Source organism: Homarus americanus, unplaced genomic scaffold, assembly GCF_018991925.1.
Source record: "Homarus americanus isolate GMGI-L3 unplaced genomic scaffold, GMGI_Hamer_2.0 scaffold16712, whole genome shotgun sequence".
Classification (NCBI taxonomy): domain Eukaryota; kingdom Metazoa; phylum Arthropoda; class Malacostraca; order Decapoda; family Nephropidae; genus Homarus; species Homarus americanus.
In genome coordinates this window covers 1,252,675-1,277,235 of record NW_024757794.1, presented here as the reverse complement: position 1 = coordinate 1,277,235, position 24,561 = coordinate 1,252,675, and the positions used below count along the sequence as shown (strand labels likewise).

Genomic DNA, 24,561 nt, shown 5'->3' with positions numbered 1-24,561 from the left:
TTAACGAGCAATCCCTCGATTAACGAGTTTCTTACGAGCCGACCTGAACATGTTTTCGCTTGCACTTGGCGGTCAATCAGCTGTAGTATTAGTCCGCCAATACAGTAATCGGATCTAGGGCTTAAATTCCTTACTATTTTAGTAAATATCAAGAAGTTTATACTATTGAATAATTTTAAAAGTTTAATATTAAATTTTTTAGTCATTTTTAACAATTATTGAACATAATTGAAGGTAGGGTCACTAGTTTGTGGCACGCCATCCAGCCTACCAACACACCATACAGGCGTTAGTCTCTGTCTTTTCAGTGGAAGTAACATCTTGCTTGAGACTCTCTTCAACTAAATGCTCTTTTTCTGTTTCCAAGGAAATTGTTGGTCATTTTGAAATTTATTTTACATATTGACAATATATAGTGCAGTGCAGTGTTATTTCAAAGAAAATAATCTTGAATTACACCAAGTTTAAACTTAAAATATCACGTCTTGAGATTGTTTTAAAATCAGCATGGGGCCTAAGAGATCAAGAAAAGCAATTTCAATCCAAACCAAGCAGGAATTATAAAAAAACATGAAGAAGGCATTAGAAGAAATGCGCTATGCAAAGAATATGGCATATCGACATCAACTGTGTCGACAATTCTTGCACATTAAGACAAATTTAAAGAAGTGAAAGTGAGAGACAAATCTACCAGAGTGTTAAAAAGTAGATCCCTAATTGCAGAAACAGAGAGATTACTTCTCATCTGGATTAGGGAAAAACAGATGAAAGGTGATTCAGTTTCTCCTGAATTTATTTGTGAAAGAGCCAGGGAGATTTACGAACATTTAAAGACAGATCAACCTGGTTCTTCAGGCACAGAATTTGAAGATTTTAGGGCCAGCAAAGGCTGGTTCGAAAAAGTTAAGAAAAGCAGAGACATTTTTAGTGTAGTTCTGCATGGTAAGGCTGCTAGTGCTGATAAGGAAGGGGCAACAGGCAGCAGAGTTTTTAGTGGAATTTAAAGAACTGGTGGATGAAGAAAATTATCTTCCACAGCAAGTGTTCAATGTGGACTAAACTGGGCTGTTTTGGAAAAAGATGCCCAAAAGAACATTCATCACCAGAGATGAAGCCTCTTTACCTGGGCATAAACCCATGAAAGACCGTCTCACTCTATTGCTTGGTGCCAATGCTTCAGGGGATTTCCGACTGAAGCCTATGTTTGTCTACCACTCTGAAAACCCCAGGGTGTTCAAGCAACAAAAGGTGGTGAGAGGAAAGCTTGGAGTTTATTGGAAGTCCAACCGTAAGGCGTGGGTGACAAGACAGCTCTTTAATGAATGGGCTGTTGAGGTGTTTTGCCCTTCTGTCAAGAGCTACCTAACCACCAATAAACTCCCTTTAAAGGCTCTTCTCCTCATGGATAATGCCCCTGGGCATGACCCTGAACTTGCCAGACCTTTGGAGTGTCAATTTGACTTTGTGAAAGTGTTGTTTTTGCCTCCCAACACTACATTAATTATACAGCCAATGGACCAGAATGTGACCAGCAACTTCAAGAAGTTGTACATGAAGAAAATGTTAAAAAGGTGTCATCGGGCAACTTCCACTGATCCTGAACTAACACTGAAACAGTTCTGGTCAAGACACAATTCAACATCCTGGAGGCTGTAAAATTGATTGTGTCATCATGGCAAGAAGTCTCCACTAGATCCCTCAATTCTTCATGGAAAGCACTGTGGCCATCAGTAGTCCATGATTTTGAGGGATTTGAAGAAGAAACAGAGTTGGACCAGGAGATCGTGGCCATTGGTCAGTCATTGGGCCTTGAAGTGGAGGAGGAGGATGTGGAAGAGCTTGTGATGTCTTATGAACAGGAACTTACTCCTGATGACTTGAAGCAACTGGATGAGATGTTAGAGGCTGACAATGGTGAGGAAGAAAGGGAAAGTGATGACCATATGTCAACTTCAGTGTTGAAAGATGTTATTTACTACTGGGAGAAGTTCTGGGAACTGGCTTCAAGGCACCCAGATGTGGAACAATATGAACTAACTTTGTGTCATGTTGAGAACACAATGGTCTCCTTCTTTAAACATAAGTTAATGATGAGGAGGAGAGATGCCCCACAGACCACAATTGACACTTTCTTCAGTAAAAGGCAGAGGGAACAAAATGCTAGCCCTCAGCCTTCCACTTCAAGAAGGAGAGAGGATGATGCTAGCCCTCAGCCTTCCACCTCAAGGAGGAGAGAGGATGTTCATGGTGGAGAATCTGTCAGTCCAGAGGTTCCTGACATTTTCATGGAAGGTGACTCACCTTCCAAGAAGCAGTAAAATGCTTCTCCTCCACCTCCACTTCCTTCTCTTCTCCCTTCTCCTCCTGCACCTCCCACTTCAAATTCACATCATCATCATCATCATCATCATCATCCAGGAGCCTTCTACATACACACCTCAAAGTAAGTGTAGATTTCAACCTTTTTAGTTGAATTTAGGCAATTTTCCGTGAGCTGGAACCAATTACCCAAAAACTCATTGAAACAATGATTTCGGTTAAAGAGTTTTTCGGTTAACGAGCAACCTTCTGGAACGGAGTGTGCTCGTTAACCGAGGGACCACTGTGTACCACTGTGTTTTCTTCTTTCCTTGTGGTTATCAGCATATACCTAGATCACGCACACCTACAGTGATTTACTTGCATATATATATATATATATATAAAAAAGTCTAAGAGAATATTGACTGTAATTCTGGAAAATGGCAAACACTTGTCTAATGGTAGACCCTGCTGCTATATGGCATCACGAAAATTGTGACCAAGTCCCAGGTTGCTGATCTATCTTTCTGCCTCATTTACACACAATTGCAGGGTCTCAACTGTCTCTCTTACTATTGACAACACCACAACTAAAACCGTACTCATTCCTGATCTGTTTTATTCATTCTATTTTTTCTCCTATGTCAGTTGATATTAATACTGAAGCGGGGCCTTCTCGGATGGGTCCCACTGGTCGGGAAGGTTGTGGACCCCAGGGCGACCTGATCATCATCAAGCTACTGGGGCCTCAACTGACGCCACTACGGTTGTTGGAGGATCGGCTTTTTTCACACTTCATTTATCCAACATTCGCAGACTGAGATCCAATTATTCTTCTGTGGAGCACCATCTATTAACCTCTTCCCCCGATCTCTTACTACTCTCCGAATTTCAACTGACCAAAGCAGCTTCACCCAAACCTTTTCAAGTCTCTAACTACAACCTTTATACCTCCTTCCGTTCTAAGGGAGGTGTATGCGCCTACTGCAATACACGTACACCTATAGCCCGATTCACGGATCGTGAATCTACCCTTTATGATGTCATCTGGCTCAAAATATCTCTACCTACTGTGACTATTTTTCTTTGTTTCCTATACTGTTCTCCCAACTCTACCAACTATTTCGAACTCTTTGACTATCTCACTTCTTGCCATGAGTCGTTGCTATCCACACACCCCAACACCGAGATACTCTACCTAGGGGATTTCAATGTACATCACAGAGAGTGGCTTGGCTCTGCAAGGGATGACCCAGGTGGAGCTGAGGCACTCTCTTTTTCCTTACTTAATGATTTGGAACAAATAATCAAACACCCTACACGCGTTCCTGATCGACACGATCAACTTGCTAACATTCTTGATCTTTGTTTTACCTCTAACCCCTCACACTATTCATACTCAATTTTTGCCCCCTTAGGGTCTTCTGATCACAACCTTATTTCTATTAAATCAAACTGGGCACGACCACCTCCACCACCCCCCTCTAAACGTCAACTATGGCACTATCGGAGGGCAAGCTGGCAATCCTTGCAAGAATTCTTCACCGACTTTCCTTGGGATGAATGTTGCTTTTCCACTCGGGATGCCCCGGTATGTGCTGACAGCATTGCTGGGGTTATACAGGGCAGTATGAGTGCATTTATCCCATCTTCTACCAAAACTTTCACATTACAATCATGGTTTGATCGCTCCTGCTCTCTTGCTTGCAGGGTGAGAGATAGGGCATATCGAGGTATGAAACTATCTCCTTCTCCTATTATCCACACCTCTTTCATTACTTCTAGGAATCGTTGTAAGGCTATTCTTCGTAGGGCCAAGCGGAATTTTATTAAAAGAAAGACTGCTGTCCTGACTAATTCTTCCTCTAGTTAATCCTACTGGTCCTTAGCTAAAAACATCTGTAACAACTTCTGCACGCCTTCTTTTCCTCCCCTCTTCCGTCTCAATAACTCTATAGCCAACTCTCCCCCTGAGAAAGCCAACCTCTTTGGCACCTTATTCTCCTCTAATTCCACCTTAGACAATTCCCAATCTACCCCTCCTACCCCTGCACCTCCTACTGAACCTATGCACTTTCCTATAATCTCCACTCGCAGGGTTGCCGGTGTGTTATCCAGGTTGGATGTGAGTAAGGCACATGGACCGGACGGAATACCCCCTCGTGTTCTGAGGGAGTGTGCTGAAGCCCTGGCCCCTGTGCTTGCTCGCCTCTTTCGCCTTTGCCTCAAAACCAGAACTTTTCCTTCTTGGAAGCATGCCTTGGTTCAGCCCATCCCAAAGAAGGGCGACCATTCTAATCCCTTTAACTATCGCCCCATTGCCCTAACTTCATCCCTCTCTAAGATTTTCGAAACTATCTTGAACTCCCATTTTCTCCGCCACCTTGAACGCCTCTCTCTTTTGTCAGATCACCAGTATGGCTTTCGCCAGGCGAGATCTACTGGTGATCTGCTCTCCTATTGCACCCATCTTTGGTCATCCTCTCTTAGGGATTATGGGGAAACTTTTGTCGTGGCCCTCGACATCTCCAAAGCATTTGACAGGGTATGGCACAAGTCTTTGCGATCTAAACTTCCCTCTTTTGGTTTCTCTCCCCCACTTTGTTCTCTCATCTCTAGCTTCCTTGAGAATCGATCCATGGCAATTGTTGTCAAGGAATCGATTTCTCGCTCTTTCTCTACCAATAGTGGCATCCCACAGGGTTCTGTTCTTTCACCAAGTCTCTTTCTTCTTTTTATCAATGATTTACTTCACACTACAACTAATTCTATCCATTCTTACGCCGATGATTCTACTCTTCACTCTTCCTCACATTTCCCCCTTCCTCCTAACTCTCAAACTAGATCTGTTTCTAGAACTGATATCATTACTTCTATCAACGCGGATCTGTGCAGCATCTCTGAATGGGGAGATACAAACTTGGTTAAGTTCAATAGTAACAAAACTCAATATTTACCAATTACACTTTGTAAATTAGACGATCCCCCACCAATTACATTTCAGGACGCTATCATCCTCCCAAATTCTGATATAAATATGTTAGGCCTCACCATTTCCTCCAATATGTCCTGGAAATCACACATCCTTAGTATAACTAAAGCTGCCTCCCGAAAGTTGGGAATGCTGTACAGATGCCGCAGCTACTTCACTTCTGAGCAGTTGCTCCAAGTATATAAGGGATTCATTCGTCCTAACTTAGAGTACTGCTCTCATATCTGGGGTGGCTCTTCTTCTCTCCAACTATTAGATAGGGTGGAATCAAAGGCATTTCGTCTTATTAACTCTCCTCCTTTAGTCGACAATCTCTCTCCCCTTTCTCTTCGCGCAATGTTGCTTCACTCTCTTTTACAGGTACTTTAACGGGCAATGTTCAGTGGATTTGATTTGGCATCCTGTGTGCCGCCGGCAAGGCCGTGGGTTTGTAACACACGTCTTGCCCGCGGTGCCCACCATTTCTCTGTGGATGCCGGTCACACGAGAATAACCCGTTATAGTACCTCCTTCTTTCCTCACACAGCCAAACTGTGGAATGCTCTGCCTTCTTCTGTGTTTCCATGCTCTTACAATCTGTCTCACTTTAAAAAGCTGGTTTTCCGGCATCTTCGTGGTGTAGATTAATACAGTATAACCTTTTTTTCTATATTTTCAATTTCTTTCCGTTCTTTTTTTTCGCCCCCCAGGCTCCGTTGTGGGTCGTTTGACCTGTGCCCGGGTGGGCTAATTCCCGTAAAAAAAAAAAAAAAAAAAACGTAGATCTCTATGAAGAGTAAAATTGCAAAGGACCATGATGACCAACTGCCACTGAGAGAGGAAGAAATGTGTAAAAGGAGGAATGAATATTTTTGAATGATGGGAACTGAAGAATGAAGCAAAGACATAAAACAACTGAAGATTAGTGATGATACTTTTAACAAAAAGTTTAATACTCACGAGTTCTCCAGATGGCCTCGAGCTTGCTTGACCAATGCAGCTTGTACCCTAGGAGAGCCCCGGGCCTGAGCTGCATCACCACCGACACTCACTGGCACTTCACTAAGGCACTTCACCAGTGCCCACAAATCCAATATACCCTATTCAAAGAGTATTAAAACACATTAATATTTTCCTCCAGCTAAACTTCTGGGTGGACAAAATCAAGAACAGAGTGGAATTCTCAAAAACATCTTTAATATTGTACCACTAAATGCTAAAATAAATGATTTTTCATAGATTATTTTGGTGTACAAAATAATTACAAGCCAATCCTAAACAAATTAAGTGAAAAGCATGCAGTCCAGTAATAGTTTCATAACCATACTTAACCCTCAAAAGCCCCAGGTTAGGGTGCTGCTGGCAGTACCACCCCCCATGTGAGGGATAAATCGAAAAAATCACCCCCAAAATAAAACATAAAAAAATTGGCGGGAATAGGCGGACGTTATGGAACATCACCCGGGGCGCGCTGGTCGGACGTTCTGGAACGTCACCCGGGAACTAGGGGTTAAGAGAAACTGCTTGACAATGGAAACATTAAGCCAACATCTCTAATAACCTGTACAGTAATAATAATACCCGAGACATAGACCCGATTGCCATTATATACTGTAATTGGAGATACCGTACATTCTCTATGAGAAAAAAAAAAAAAAAGACCAAACCCCCTAACAGTTACTGCATCACCCTAAATACACGCTGCTTTGTTTACATAGCGTGAATGCTGCAGTTAGCCGACACTCCACTCACCCTCTATTAAGCATTCCCAGGAATATCACTTCTACTTAATATACCATTATTGTACATAATTAGCAAATAAATTTAAGAATACAAACTTTTATTTTATTTATTTTCCCACATTACGGAGATATATGTAACGGGAAAAAGTAGAAAATCAAGAACCTAGGTAGTGGTTTAGAAATTAATGAAGTTCAATGGGACAGTTCACACGTGCAAGAAAATTTAACATGCGGGAGACGCTTAACCTGTGCCGGTATATAACCCTGGCATTAAAAAATACCCCAAGCATTCTAGAATTCTTCATATGGCAATGGTAAATTCTTGTTTAAACACATTTGCACACATGCGCACGCACACACAGACGCCCATACGTGCACAAACTGATCGCTATAAGAACAGCCCAGTCTCAACCATTGTAAAAATTATCAATAACTTGTAATAAACCAGTGTATTCACTCCCAGTAAATACTACTTCTTGCACTGTCACTATGTTGAAATGCACTGTAGTTTGAGCTTTTCCCCACCTAGTTATTATATATCTTATTTGAAACACTTATGTTACTTGTATATTATTTGTAATTCGTAACCCATTCCCCAAATATGTAACTGTATATTTTCAGCCTTCTGGCTGCCAAGCTCTTTCAATAAACCGTTAATTATTATTTATTATTATTACAATGAAGATCTTACGGTATTTCAAAACATCTAAAGTTTCACATGCACTGTAAACATACCAGAGTGAGTGGTGTTTGCTTAAATCATCAATCAATCAGTGAAAACTTTTATAAGTATTTATTAATAAACCAATCAGGAGCACAATCACAAGCATGCCAAAAATCTTCAATTACCCCCTCACAGCTGCACACACACACACTTTCTGGGTGCGAGGTGAGCCACAGCTGGAGGTGCATCGCTTCATAGCGTGATTTGGTTATAAATATAAATGATGGTGGTGGCCACAAGTGCCTACTTGTGTTCGTTCTGCAAATCAAATTTTTTCACATGATTATGTTGTAGATTGAGGCAATTTCATTAAAAACATAGCTAATTAACAGTGGTGTTGGTACCTGACCAAAATTACCATAATGTTGGTGGTGTTACAGCGGTAATGTTCGTTATCTCTCACCATTGAACATGAGAACATAAGAATGGAGGAAACTAAAGCAGGCCTATTGGCCAAAACTGGGCAGTCCCATTTACACCCAACCCCTATTGCTCATATATCCATCCAATCTATGTTTGAAGTTATCCAGCATATTTAAGTTAATGATGATGTTTGGCAACTTGTTTCACTCATCCACTACTCCTGCGTGGCCAGGACACACAAGAAGGGTGTTATCCAGTGTGACTACCAAACATCACAGGTTTCCTCCTGTATGAACACTTGAACTGCTAGTAAGCTGATAATAGGTGAAATGATAAATAATAATAAAAAATAAATAAATTACCTCACAGTGGGGTAAAAATCACCAGCAGTTATTTAACAAATTATAATCAACAACAGCTATAATTAATCTAATACTTGAAGTAATGTGATGATTTATTAATTCTATTGACTAATCAGCAGAGAATGAAACACCAGCAGATATTTAATAAATTATATTTAGCTTCAGCATTTTTATATGTTTATGTTTGCCAGAGATCAGCTGATCAACTGTTCAGTACAGTACATTGTACTGTATTGCCCAACTGAACGTAGTACTGGTAACAAAGTTTCTGACAACTAAACGAAGTCATGGAATGCATCCAATTCATTAACAGAGATATTACTGTAATCATGGTGTCATGAGTATGTATTTAGTAATTCTTTATATTTTATCTTTATTATTTTCACTACAGTACAGTAACAGTACTTCAGTACCTTGTAATATTCAGTCCTCAACCATTATAATGTACTGTACAGTATTGGCAAACACTGCCTTATGTTACCATTGCAAAACAAGAAGAGAATTCATAAACTATTTATCATTTAATTTCTCTTATACTTAAGCCTTCTCGCGCATTATGACGTGAATTGCATCAAATCATGGAGTAGCTCTATTTGCATAGGTGACACAAATCGCGTCATTAAACTTAAAAAATTTGTCCCCCAAAAAAGTTTTCAAGATAATTGTGTAAAATTTTCTTATGGGTTGGGATGATTAAAATCAAACGATTTTAATCAAGTGATTTCAATTGATTATAATTAGAAAAAAATCGTTAATTATACAGTAATGCATAGTCTGCATTTACGCGGTCAATTGAATCCGTGGAGGTCCGTGTAAAACGAGAAACGCGTAAACGAAATAACAGAACATATGGGATTAATTGAAATAGAGATTGGGCCGACCCCCCAAACTACACTTTTTCCGACACAATACATACATTGTAGTAAAAATAACATCTTAATTTTATGATGGTATGCACACACAATTAATATTTAAGAGAAATGTCAATAATATTAGGTTTTTTAACACTTACTTTAGTAGAAACGATGGCTGGGCACATGGGTATGGGGGGTTGGTTCCGAGGCAGAGGGCAGATTATTGGCCCTCACCTGTATCACTTGTATCAATTGTATCACTATCCACCACAGAGGCTTGCAGGGCCTCTTTGTCAAACCCCTCAAAGTCCATATCCTCACTATCACTGACTTGGGCCGCATGGGCCGGCTGTGGTGGGTGGCGGGTAAAAAACTCGCTATAAGAACAGCCTAGTCCCAACCATTGTAAAAATTATCAATAACTTGTAATAAACCAGTGTATTCACTCCCAGTAAATCCTACTTCTTGCACTGTCACTATGTTGAAATACCCTGTAGTTTGAGCTTTTCCCCATCTAGTTATTATATATCTTATTTGTATCACTTATGTTACTTGTATATTATTTGTAAATCGAAACCCATTCCCCAATTATGTAACTGTATATTTTCAGCCTTCTGGCTGCTATGCTCTTTAAATAAACCATTAATAATTATTATTATTATTATTATTAGTAGTAGTAGTAGTAGTATTGTTTTGATGACTGGGCGACCTTGTGCGCACCCTGCCCGCACCGCTTCCCGCGTAAATGATGAAATTTACCGCGTAATTAAAACATTTCATTCTGGCAAGGCACAGCGTAAGTGACCAAACGCGTAAACAAAATCCACGTAAATCCAGACCATACTGTAATCAAAATTATTTTTATTTTAAATAAAATAATCTGACAGACTTGACAAGTTTTACCAACCATAAAGACAGTTGAAGCTTTAAACATCACTCACAATGGATCTTGAATATTCCAACTGTAATCAGACATACCTAAGTTGCCTCAACAATTGCAACCCCAGTTGCAATATCAAATTCTGTGTCACCACAAAAAAATAATACAGTAGTCCCTGGTGCACTTTTAAGATTAAGAGAAAACGGACGACTCAGGCGGCCTTGAAGTGAGAGAAACGGACTCCTATGACGGGGCACTCAAATAAACATACACATAGCTGTATAATGCAATATTATGCAATATTAACCCATAAATTGGTGTTTTAAGAAGGTATATCATAAATTATTTAATGTACTGTATTGTATGTGTTTGTAAATGTTTATTTTCATGAATAAAAGTGCTTGAATTACTTTTTTTAGCCGAAAAAATTCCTTAAGAACGAATCTCCAGTTTTATAATGGAAGTCAATGGGAAAATAGGTTTCGCGTTACGGAATTTTGCGATACGGTCAATTTTCCGGGAACGGAACCCTTCCGTAACACGGGGGATGCCTGTACAAAGAAAGAGGCCTGCATTATTGTATAAAAGAATGAAATGTGAATATTTGGGTAAAAAAAATATATATATCAGATTTTAGTAAAAATAAATAAAAAATTCAATTATTATTTAGATTTTTCCAACCCTGCATGACATAGATGAATGAATTATCTTACAAGTGAACCTTCCAGAAAGTACTGTAGTACCATAATGCTGGTGGAGTTCAACTGTCCATCAGCTTCCTCCAAGCAGCTGTGCTGGTAGGTTACATGTATATTTGTCCCTTTTTCTACTCTCCCACCCTCCCTATAAATAGTTGCATCAAAATTACCATGTCACCAATGTAAAGCTTAAAATATTCCACTTTTATAACTATATAATACTTTGGTAGGTTTGTGAGAAAAGTATTAGGGATATGATGTTGGGAACACAAATATATTTTTTTTTTTTTATTCGTAATGAAAAAATATACGAAGTCTTATTCTCAACTTTTTTTCTGCTCAAACCAAAGCCAAAACAATAACAAAACGAGTGATGTATAAATCATGAAAAAGAAAATTACTTCTTGTGGGATAAATTGGTTGCATCACGAAGATGACCAGACCTCATGTGAGTGGCCCAATGATTTCTGCTGCCATCAGGGAAACTTAAAAAACTTATTGCGAGCTCAAGAGGGTTAATACAGTACAGCATCTACAAAAACTTAAGAATGCAAAAGACAAAGTCTATATACAATACAGTACAAACTAACCTGATCACCCATGGAGGATGCAGTACTGGTAAGGGATTCGGCCAAGTTGGGTCGTATTCCACACTGGAGAACTTCCTCGTTATATTGGCGGATGACTCGGACATATAACATTTCCTCACTGCTCAGGCTGCTACGTGTGCCTGCCACAGTACGTGGTACACTGACAACACTATCCTGTAAATTAAGGAACATTAAAATACAAAATTTCTCCACTGCTCATACAAGTCACCGAGAATATTTACAACTATTAACCCCTTGTCTATGGGTTTCCCCCTGAGCAGGATAAAATAGTAATGAAGAGAGACATCCTCCTAGGTGAGGAGTGTTATTCTGCTAGGGCCATACACATGATAGCTCTACATATAATGCAGTGAAGAATGCATATCAACCCAAACTATAGAAACTTTTTTTTTTTAGTTGATAGTACAAGCTCTGCTGCCCCCCTTGTAGCTCATTCGCTCACACTTAATGCTTGATTACTGCAGTATTGATATATCACAAATAAATCCATATGTAACTGTTAAGGACACCCAGTTCTGGTTCACTTTAATGCTGAATTTAATGTCTGTAAAGACATAAGTGCTTGAAAATATTAACTTTCAAGATATGAGTGGAAACCCAAAAATTCAATTAAGAATATTTACCATCGAAACAATAAATAAATTTACTCTTTCTGAAAACACATTCACCACCACTTCTTCTCTTTTCACTAATTATTATGTATATAAAAAAAAATGACACCAAACATATTAAGTAACGGAAAATAATGAACATTTTCTTAAAAGTAGAATTAAGTATAGACACCGCATAATCACAAAAAGGTGTTGTTTAAGACAAACGTTACAGGGAGGTAGTGTGCTTGGCAGAAGAGCCGCTCAGTTGAACCTGATATCTCTATAGCTAGTGATAGATGATGAAGGATCTCTCTCTCTCTATGTAGGATGTGTGTGTGTGTGTGTGTGTGTGTGTGTGTGACAACCTGAAAAAGTGCCAAATCGACCTCCTCACCTGGGAGACGATTACTCCACACCGTAAATCTTGGAGGATCACCATACAAGAAGGTGTCAAAACTTTCGAGTTAGCCCGACTGCAGGCAGACAAGCGCCAACGGCAGAAAGACACTGCCGCCATCCCTCCCGCACTAGATGTAGCCCCCCACAAGTGCAACATCTGTGATCAACCCTGCCGGTCCTGTATCGGCCTCTTTAGTTACCTCAGAACTCATCAAACTAGGTGACATCCTTAATAACTCATATCATTGTATCATAGTGTGTGTGTGTGTGTGTGTACATATCATGATTACCATGAAGAATAAATTATATTTTTGATGTACGTACTGTACAATACAAATATTATACTGTATTAGTAAACATTTCTTCCACAAGAAAGTTTCATTCTTTCCCATTTTCCCATCTTAACAAAATCGAGAGAAAATTATTTGTAAAATATCGTGTTAACACAATTTTATCTGTTTATGCACTTACATAATTACACAAATTCTCAATGAGACTTTGACAAAAATTTCTCCCCACCCTTTGATATATATATATATATATATATATATATATATATATATATATATATATATATATATATATATATATATATATATATATATATATATATATATATACATACACATACATACATACATACATACACATATACATACATACACACATACATACATACATACATACATACATACATACATACATACACATACACATATATATATACATACATATATATATATATATATATATATATATATATATATATATATATATATATATATATATATATATATATATATATATATATATATATATATATATATATATATATATATATATATATATATATATAAGTGAACAGCCTGAATAAAAATACCTGCACAGTACTGTACAGTATTTCAATTGCCACTCAGCTGAAAAGCTCTTCTGCCAAGCACACTACCTCCCCGTAATGTTTATCTTAAACTATACCTTTACATGAATATGTGGTGTTTATACTTGATTATACTCTTTATAAAATGGTCATTATAAATACTGTACCTGTTGCTGAACAGTGATGTTGAGGAGGTCTGTTCCCGAGTGAGTGAAGGCTGAGAGCAGGTCCTGCTTCTTCTGTTCCCACTCAGCCTGTTGCTGTTTCCAATAAAGCTTGTCCACCTCCTCACTTGTCTGCAATTAACTCACATGCTTGAGTGACACACATACATACTGTACATCCAGTACAGTTGTAATGGATACCTCCCCTACAACCGTCGTTTGTCACTGACTAGCCGACCCCTCTTCAAATTCCCCAGCTTACGCCTCGTGGTCTAAGGTCGGCAACCAGTGCCGCCTAACAGAGCAGAGGTCAGCTATCAAGCCAGGCCTACCCCCGCTATATAAGACCTCACCCTGCCGTGACCTGCCCCTTCTTCTACCTACAGCCACCAGCAAGCAACACTTCCTCTACTCCTGCCTGGTGGCTCTCGCTCTCGCCGGCGACTATGGCGCCCCATAAGCTGCGTGTCCTCCTCTGAGCACGCTCCCCAACCAGCTCTCTCTACTGCACGCCTGTACCACGCTGCACTACCCAGCACCAAGCTGCATTGTACATCCAATACAATATGTATACAGAGGGCACATTGTGAATTTTCTTTCTCCAACCCATCCTGAGTGTGAACCAATATCTCAAAACCCCAAACAGTACATACCATGTAAATACCTGTACAGACCTTTGAATTCTAAACTGATTAAATTAGGTAGTTAAGATAACAAGTTGTTAAAAATAACATAATATTGTTCATAATAAAGAAAACAAATTTCAAAGATAAAATCATTAACTAAATGTTCATAAAAAAATATATACCCGTATATATATTTTGCACCACACCTGCCATGATAATGAACACTATCTAAATACTGACGTTGGTTGTCCTAACTCAAGGTTCATATGCTAGCTTATAAATTAGTTAACTCAGTGATCCAAGAAAAAATGTTTAAAGGATACTGGGAATGGTAAAATTATGCCAAGTCATTTGAGATATCAAACTGAAGGTACAGGGACCAATTGTACAGTGGTCCCTCGGTTAACGAGTTACCTTCCATACGATTCTTAACTTCGGTTAACGAGCAATCCCTAGATTAACGCGTTTCTTACGAGCCTACCTGAACATGTTTTCGCTTGCACTGGGCAGTCAACCAGCTGTAGTATTAGTCCACCAATACAGTAATCGGATCTCGTGCTTAAATTCTTTACTATTTTAGTAAATATCAAGAAGTTTATACTATTCAATAATTTTAAAAGTTTAAAATTAAATTTTTTAGTCATTTTAACAATTATTGAACATAATTGAAGGTAAAGAAACTAGTTTCTGGTGCGCCATCCAGCCTGTTAACACACCATACAGGTGATAGTCTCTCTCTGTTTTCAGTGGAGGTAACATCTTGCTTGAGAACTCTCTTCAATTAAATGCTTTTTTTCTGTGTTTCCAAGCAAATTATTGGTCATTTTGAAATTTATTTTACATATTGACAATATATAGCGCAGTGCAGTGTTATTTTAAAGAAAATATTCTTTATTTACAGCAAGTTTAAACTTTAAAAATCAGGGAGTTGAGAATTTTTTAATCCAGCATGGGGCCTAAGAGATCAAGAAAAGTGATTTCAATCCAAACTAAGCAGGAAATTATGAAAAAAAACATGAACAAGGCATTAGAACAAATGTGCTATGCAAAGAATATAGCATGTCGACATCAACTGTGTCGACAATTCTTGCACAGAAAGAAAAATTTAAAGAAGTGAAAGTGAGAGACAAATCTACCAGTGTTTAAAGGTAGATCCCTAATTGCAGAAACTGAGAGGTTACTTCTCATCTGGATTAGGGAAAAACAGATGAAAGGTGATTCAGTTTCTACTGAATTCATTTATGAAAGAGCCAGGGAGATTTACGAACATTTAAAGACAGATCAACCTGGTTCTTCAGGAACAGAATTTGAAGATTTTAGGGCCAGCAAAGGCTGGTCCGAAAATTTTAAGAAAAGAAGTGACATTTTCAGTGTTGTTAGGCATGGTGAAGCTGCTAGTGCTGATAAGGAAGGGGCAGCAAAGTTTTTAGTGGAGTTTCAAGAACTGATGGAAGAAGAAAATTATCTTCCACAGCAAGTCTTCAATGTGGACGAAACTGGGCTGTTTTGGAAAAAGATGCCCAAAAGAAAATTCATCACCAGAGATGAAGCCTCTTTACCTGGGCATAAACCCATGAAAGACCGTCTCACTCTATTGCTTGGTGCCAATGCTTCAGGGGATTTCCGACTGAAGCCTATGTTTGTCTACCACTCTGAAAACCCCAGGGTGTTCAAGCAACAAAAGGTGGTGAGAGGAAAGCTTGGAGTTTATTGGAAGTCCAACCGTAAGGCGTGGGTGACAAGACAGCTCTTTAATGAATGGGCTGTTGAGGTGTTTTGCCCTTCTGTCAAGAGCTACCTAACCACCAATAAACTCCCTTTAAAGGCTCTTCTCCTCATGGATAATGCCCCTGGTCATGACCCTGAACTTGCCAGAAATTTGGAGCATCAATTTGACTTTGTGAAAGTGTTGTTTTTGCCTCCCAACACTACATTAATTATACAGCCAATGGACCAGAATGTGACCAGCAACTTCAAGAAGTTGTACAGGAAGAAAATGTTTAAAAGGTGTCATCGGGCAACTTCCACTGATCCTGAACTAACACTGAAACAGTTCTGGAAGACACAATTCAACATCCCGGAGGCTGTAAAATTGATTGTGTCATCATGGCAAGAAGACTCCACTAGATCCCTCAATTCTTCATGGAAAGCACTGTGGCCATCAGTAGTCCATGATTTTGAGGGATTTCAGGATGACACAGAGTTGGACCAGGAGATTGTGTCCTTTGGTCAGTCATTGGGCCTTGAAGTGGAGGAGGAGGATGTGGAAGAGCTTGTGATGTCTCATGAACAGGAACTTACTCCTGATGACTTGAAGCAACTGGATGAGATGTTAGAGGCTGACAATGGTAAGGAGGAAAGGGAAAGTGATGACCATATGTCAACTTCAGTGTTGAAAGATGTTATTTACTACTGGGAGAAGTTCTGGAAACTGGCTTCAAGGCACCCAGATGTGGAACAATATGAACTAACTTTGTGTCATGTTGAGGACACAATGGTCTCCTCCTTTAAACATAAGTTAATGATGAGGAGGAGAGATGCCCCACAGACCACAATTGACACTTTCTTCAGTAAAAGGCAGAGGGAACAAGATGCTAGCCCTCAGCCTTCCACTTCAAGAAGGAGAGAGGATGATGCTAGCCCTCAGCCTTCCACCTCAAGGAGGAGAGAGGATGTTCATGGTGGAGAATCTGTCAGTCCAGAGGTTCCTGACAGTAAAATGCTTCTCCTCCACCTCCACTTCCTTCTTTTCTCCCTTCTCCTCCTCCACCTCCCACTTCAAATTCAGATCAGCATCATCATCCAGGAGCCTTCTACATACACACCTCAAAGTAAGTGAACTTTTCTACCTTTTTTGTTGAATTTAGGCAATTTTCGGTAACCTGGAATCAATTACCCAAAAACCCATTGAAACAATGGTTTCAGTTAACGCGATTTTTGGTTGACGAGCAACCTGCTGGAATGGATTGTGCTTGTTAACTGAGGGACCATTGTACTATTGTAGTGTCTTGATAGTGTTTGTCCTGAGAAATAACTAAACATATCACTTTTCAAAATACAGTTAAAAGTATTAAAAAGATGAAGGTTAATCAAACATTAATGGAAACAAGAAGGGTAACAGATTGTATACACAAGGCTTGAAAATTCCTGAAATACAATCATAAATATAACAATTCATATGACTGCCATCCAAGAAAACTTGGATTTACTCCTTTTCACTACAAGATAATTACAGTACAGTACAGTACAGTGGTCAAGAGTAACTTATAAGGTTGTTAATAACAAGTTAGTCCTCCATTAATATCTAAAGTCTGCAAGGAAGTGGGAAAAAAAGGTGATATACACACCCGACGTTTAGAATCTTCAATAGCTGTGATGATGGCATTCTCACGTTCATTCCTTAGGAAAGCAGCAATATCAGTGTCAGCAACAGCTTCTAGGGGCTGCAAGGTGCGGGCTGTAGTAAGTTTTTCCAGTCGACTGCTGATGTGAGGCAAATCAACTCCACGTGACCCAAGCAGGATAGCCCTGTTGAAAAAAAAAAAAAATTGTTTGAAGGGTGAGAAGGATTTAACATTTTCTCACAATAAATTTATAGATCGCAAGAGTATTAATATGTAGATGACCATGGTGTGGCTATTACTAAAAGAGCTGAATTTACAGCAATGGGCACTTACACAAAATTTTGAAACATTTCATGTAATATACTACAGTACTATTACTACACTGCCACTAACATAGGACCAAATACCACACCAAAAAATTAAAAAATAAAACAAAATCTAGGACAATCATGAGCGGATGCAGGAGCAGGAGGAGGGGGGGGATGTTTGAGGGGAAAAAGAAGGATAAGTGAATCAAGGAAAACACAAACACTCGTAAAGGCCAACACACACCATTATCACGTGATATTTACCAGGTAAGACATAAGGAAGTGGCAGGAGAAGTATGTGATGCCAACACTTGATACACTTATCTCCACCTGCAGGACGTTCCAATAATAAATAGTGTAGATAAGGTCCTTTCACAAGGAGAAATGGATTTATCCTCTGAAGTTGGAGGAAAACTAAACTTTATCCTACTTCCTTATCACCAGATTTCCTGTACATATCTGCAGCATTAACAAATTCAAGTAAATGTAAGTTCAAGTATTATATAAAAGGGCAGATCTGAGATTTTTTCAGGACTTTTCCCTGGTATTATGAGGAGGTTAACTTCCTTTACTTATTCTTATAAGATGGGAGTGTATACCTAAGATTAACTATTATGATGAACCAAAGCTTAACTATCATCAACTTAAAATTGACAGCATGTTAAGAAATTATTGGTACTCAGACGGTATTGGTCAATTGGCCAACGATCATGGTACTGTACAGTAGATCAAAGAAGTGTACAAATGAGTGGCACAGTAGTTAGTTGACTGTTTAACAACTTGTCTTTATATACTGCACTCATGTTAGTCACTGTAACTAAGGATGAAAAAATACATCTAATTAAAGTTTCAGTATAAATTTTACACTGTCTAGTCCTTCTCTTGATATGTCTACAGATATTTATTAATTTATTTATATATTGCAGCAGACAGCAGCAAAAAGGGGTAGAGTGTAGTGTACAGTAACACAATAACAATTCCCAGTGGTCAGGATATTGTAGTGCTGAATGTTACAGCTCTGTAGTTCTTATATACAGTATTTTAGTTTATTTTCTGTAATTACGGGTGGAGTTATTCACACTTAAACCCACACTTGCGCCCATACACCCACACCAACAACTACACCTACACCCACACCAGCAACTACACCTACACCCACACCAGCAACTACACCTACACCCACACCAACAACTACACTACACCCACACCAGCAACTACACCTACACCCACACCAGCAACTACCTACACCCCACACCAGCAACTACACCTACACCCACACCAGCAACTACACCTACACCCACACCAACAACTACACCTACACCCACACCAGCAACTACCTACACCAACAACTACACTACACCCACCAGCAACTACACCTACACCCACACCAACAACTACACCTACACCCACACCAGCAACTACACCTACACCACCAGCAACTACACCTACACCCACCAGCAACTACACTACACCCACACCAGCAACTACACCTACACCAACAACTACACCCACACCAACAACTACACCTATACCCACACCAAACAACTACACCCACACCCACACCAACAACTCACACCTACACCCACACCAACAACTACACCTACACCCACACCAACAACTACACCCACACCAACAACTACACCTATACCCACACCAAACAACTACACCCACACCAACAACTACACCTACACCCACACCAACAACTACACCTATACCCACACCACAACAACTACACCTATACCCACACCAACAACTACACCCACACCCACAACACACCTACACCAACAACTACACCTACACCAACAACTACACCTATACCCACACCAACAACTACACCTACACCCACACCAACAACTACACCTATACCCACACCAACAACTACACCTACACCAACAACTACACCTACACCAACAACTACACCTACACCAACAACTACACCTATACCCACACCAACAACTACACCTACCCACACCAACAACTACACCTACACCACACCCAACAACTACACCCACACCCACACCAACACTACACTTCCACACCCACACCAACAACTACAACTTATACCCACACCAGCAACTACACCTACACCAACAACTCACCACACCAACAACTACACCTATACCCACACCAACAACTACACCCAAACCCACACCAACAACTACACCTACACCCACACCAACAACTACACCTACACCCCCCAACAACTACACCTATACCCACACCAACAACTACACCTACACCAAGAACTACACCCCACCAACAACTACACCTACACCAACAACTATACCTACACCAACAACTACACCTATACCAACAACTACACCCACACCAACAACTACACCCCACCAACAACTACACCAACAACTACACCTACACCAACAACTACACCTACACCAACAACTACACCTACACCAACAACTACACCCACACCAACAACTACACCTATACCAACAACTACACCCACACCAACAACTACACAACAACTACACCAACAACTACACCACACCAACAACTACACCACACCAACAACTACCTACACCAACAACTACACCTACACCAACAACTACACCTACACCAACAACTACACCCCACCAACAACAACTACACCAACAACTACACCAACAACTACACCCACACCAACAAATCACCAACAACTACACCTACACCTACAACCACACCCATACCAACAACAACACCCACACCAACAACTACACCCACACCAACAACTACACCTACACCAACAACTACACCTATACCAACAACTACACCCACACCAACAACTACACCTACACCAACAACTACACCTACACCAACAACTACACCTACACCAACAACTACACCACACCAACAACTACACCTTATACCAACAACTACACCCACACCAACAACTACACCCACACCAACAACTATACCCACACCAACAACTACACCTACACCAACAACTACACCCACACCAACAACTACACCTATACCAAAAACCACCCACACCAACAACTACACCCACACCAACAACTACACCCACACCAACAACTACACCCACACCAACAACTACACCTATACCAACAACCACCCACACCAACCACACCTATACCAACAACCACACCCACACCAACAACCACACCCACACCAACAACTACACCCACACCCAACAACCACACCCACACCAACAACTACACCCACACCAACAACCACACCTACAACTACACCTCCACACCCACACCAACAACTACACCCATACCAACAACCACACCAACAACTACACCAACAACTACACCTACACCCACACCAACAACTACACCACACCAACAACCACACCCACACCAACAACTACACCCACACCAACAACTACACCCACACCAACAACTACACCCACACCAACAACTACACCACACCAACAACTACACCATACCAACAACTACCTACACCAACAACTACACCCACACCAACAACTACACCCACACCAACAACTACACCCACACCAACAACTACACCTACACCAACAACTACACCTACACCCACACTACACCCACACCAACAACTACACCTATACCAACAACTACACCTACACCAACAACTACACCAACAACTACACCCACCCACCCAACAACTACACCTACACCAACAACTACACCCACACCAACAACTACACCCAACCAACAACCACACCACACCAACAACACCCACACCAACAACTACACCAACAACTACACCCACACCAACAACTACACCTACACCAACAACTACACCCACACCAACAACTACACCCACACCAACAACCACACCCACACCAACAACTATACCCACACTAACAACTAAACCCATACCCACACTAACAACCACACCTATACCAACAACCACACCCATACCAACAACTATACCCACACCACCAACTACACCTATACCAAACAACTACACCCACACCAACAACTACACCCACACCAACAACACACCCACACAACAACTACACCCACACCACAACAACCACACCCACACCAACAACTACACCCACACCAACAACTACACCCACACCAACAACTACACCCACACCAACAACCACACCCACACAACAACACACTACACCAACAACTACACCCACACCAACAACTACACCCACACCAACAACCACACCTACACCAACAACTACACCTACAACTATACCCACACCCACACCAACAACTACACCTACAACAACAACTACACCTACACCAACAACTATACCCACACCAACAACCACCCACACCAACAACTACACCTACACCAACAACTACACCCACACCAACAACCACACCACAACAACAACCACACCCCACACCAACAACTACACCCACACCAACAACTACCACACCCACACCAACAACCACACCCACACCAACAACTACACCCACACCAACAACTACACCCACACCAACAACTACACCCACACCAACAACTACACCCACACCAACAACCACACCCACACCAACAACCACACCCACACCAACAACCACACCCACACCAACAACTACACCCACACCAACAACTACACCCACACCAACAACTACACCCACACCAACAACTACACCCACACCAACAACTACACCCACACCAACAACCACACCCAAACCATACCTACACCAACAACTACACACCCACACCAACAACTACACCCACACCAACAACTACACCCACACCAACAACTATACCTACACCAACAACTACACCTACACCAACAACCACACCTACACCAACAACTACACCCACACCAACAACCACACCAACAACCCACCCACACCAACAACTACACCCACCAACAACTACACCCACACCAACAACTACACCCACACCAACAACCACACCCACACCAACAACTACACCCACACCAACAACTACACCCACACCAACAATACACCTACAACTACACCCACACCCACACCAACAACCACACCCACACCAACAACTACACCCACACCAACAACTACACCCACACCAACAACTACACCCACACCAACAACTACACCCAACCAACAACTACACCCACACCAACAACTACACACCTACACCAACAACTACACCCACACAACAACTACACCAACAACAACTACACCTACACCAACAACTACACCCACACCAACAACTACACCTACACCAACAACTACACCTACACCAACAACTACACCCACACCAACAACTACACCAACAACCACACCTACACCCACACCAACAACTACACCTATACCCACACCAACAACTACACCTACACCAACAACTACACCTACACCAACAACTACACCTACACCAACAACTACACCTACACCAACAACTACACCTACACCAACAACTACACCTACACCAACAACTACATCTACACCAACAACTACACCTACACCAACAACTACACCTATACCAACAACTACACCTACACCAACAACTACACCTACACCAACAACTACACCTACACCAACAACTACACCTACACCAACAACTATACCTACACCAACAACTATACCCACACCAACTACACCCACACCAACAACTACACCTACACCAACAACTATACTCACACCAACAACTACACCCACACTAACAACTACACCTACACCAACTACACCTACACCCACACCCACTACTTAGTGGTGTTGCTGAAGGCGTAGATAAGATAATGTTAGGGTGAAGACGGAACACAGGCTTGACCCAGTAACACCGTATACCACCAGTATATTTTCTTTGCTTCCACTAACAGTACATTGATATCAATTCAATCACTCAAATTTTCTGGGGGGTGTGATGGAGAATGTGTGTTCAAAATATTAAGTTTGGATAAGGGCCCCGCTCAATAAGTGTTGTACGTTGAGTAAATCAGTTAAAGTGAAAAGAGGAAAACGTGGATTAGGAATCCCGCTTAATAATCGTAATTATAGTCCGTTGTGAAACTTGTCACAAGGTAAACGAGGAAAACACCACAGAAATTTCATTGCCGACAATATTCTTATTATTCGCATGGGACATTAACAATACAGGAAAATTATACGGATGCCACATCCTCATTATGAACACATGCACACACTACCACTCCCGCGGGTGTTTTTTTTTTTTTTTTTTTTTTTGCGGGTGTACGGGGAAGGGGCACAGTGACAGGCATTGGTCACAACACAGCGACAACAGACGCCATTATCCAGACATGATAAGATAAAGTGAAAGAGTAAGATATTAGATATGGCGACACACCACCACACTGTCCAGATAATGGACAACGGGGTCGGTCCCTGGGTACACCCTCTCACCTGGCTCTTTTGTGTGTGCAGAGAAAGAAGGGTAGAGGTGGGGAGAAGGGAGTAAGAGTTAGGAATTTGAAGAAATTTAGGAGGCGGGCTGACCGCCTTGCTACGGGTTAGTTAAGCTAATACTGTAGTGGGTTAGAGTTGTGTCATGGGTTAGTTATTGAGGGTGCTTTTCTTAAGAGCTGGTTACTGGTTGGCTGGTCGCTCTGTCGGCACAGACACCAGACAGCCCACCCATATATGGGTGTTTTACGGGTCATATTTCATAAGTCTGCCAACCCTACCGGTGGATGCTGGTTTAGGAAGGTTGTCTATTGCCTGGCCGTATACAGTAGATCAGGGGTGGTAATGAGCTTCTTGAGGTTTGGTAACATTTTGGGGGAACCATGTATGGTTGTCGTCGTTGTCTGGTGAGAGTCTGTGTAGGAGTTCTTGTTCTGTTCGTTATATACCTCCCCCCTACCTCCCAACCCCTCCCTCCATACCT

The 24,561-nt window shown here is 40.9% G+C and overlaps 1 protein-coding gene and 1 long non-coding RNA gene across 2 annotated transcripts in view; one reads left to right on the top strand and one right to left on the bottom strand.

The window, feature by feature from the left end:
• Positions 1-17,647, bottom strand: part of LOC121857662 (nuclear pore complex protein Nup93-like) — a 63,688-nt gene extending 46,041 nt beyond the window's left edge. The window contains exons 1-4 of the mRNA XM_042353723.1: positions 17,513-17,647; positions 13,543-13,671; positions 11,486-11,659; positions 6,233-6,372 (exon numbers count right to left, since the gene is read on the bottom strand). Coding sequence (XP_042209657.1) covers positions 6,233-6,372; positions 11,486-11,596 — 251 coding nt within the window. The 5' untranslated portion in view covers positions 11,597-11,659; positions 13,543-13,671; positions 17,513-17,647. The remainder of the gene's footprint in view (positions 1-6,232; positions 6,373-11,485; positions 11,660-13,542; positions 13,672-17,512) is intronic.
• Positions 17,570-24,561, top strand: part of LOC121857665 — a 41,952-nt gene continuing 34,960 nt past the window's right edge. The window contains exon 1 of the long non-coding RNA XR_006087251.1: positions 17,570-17,695. This is a non-coding gene — a long non-coding RNA (uncharacterized LOC121857665). The remainder of the gene's footprint in view (positions 17,696-24,561) is intronic.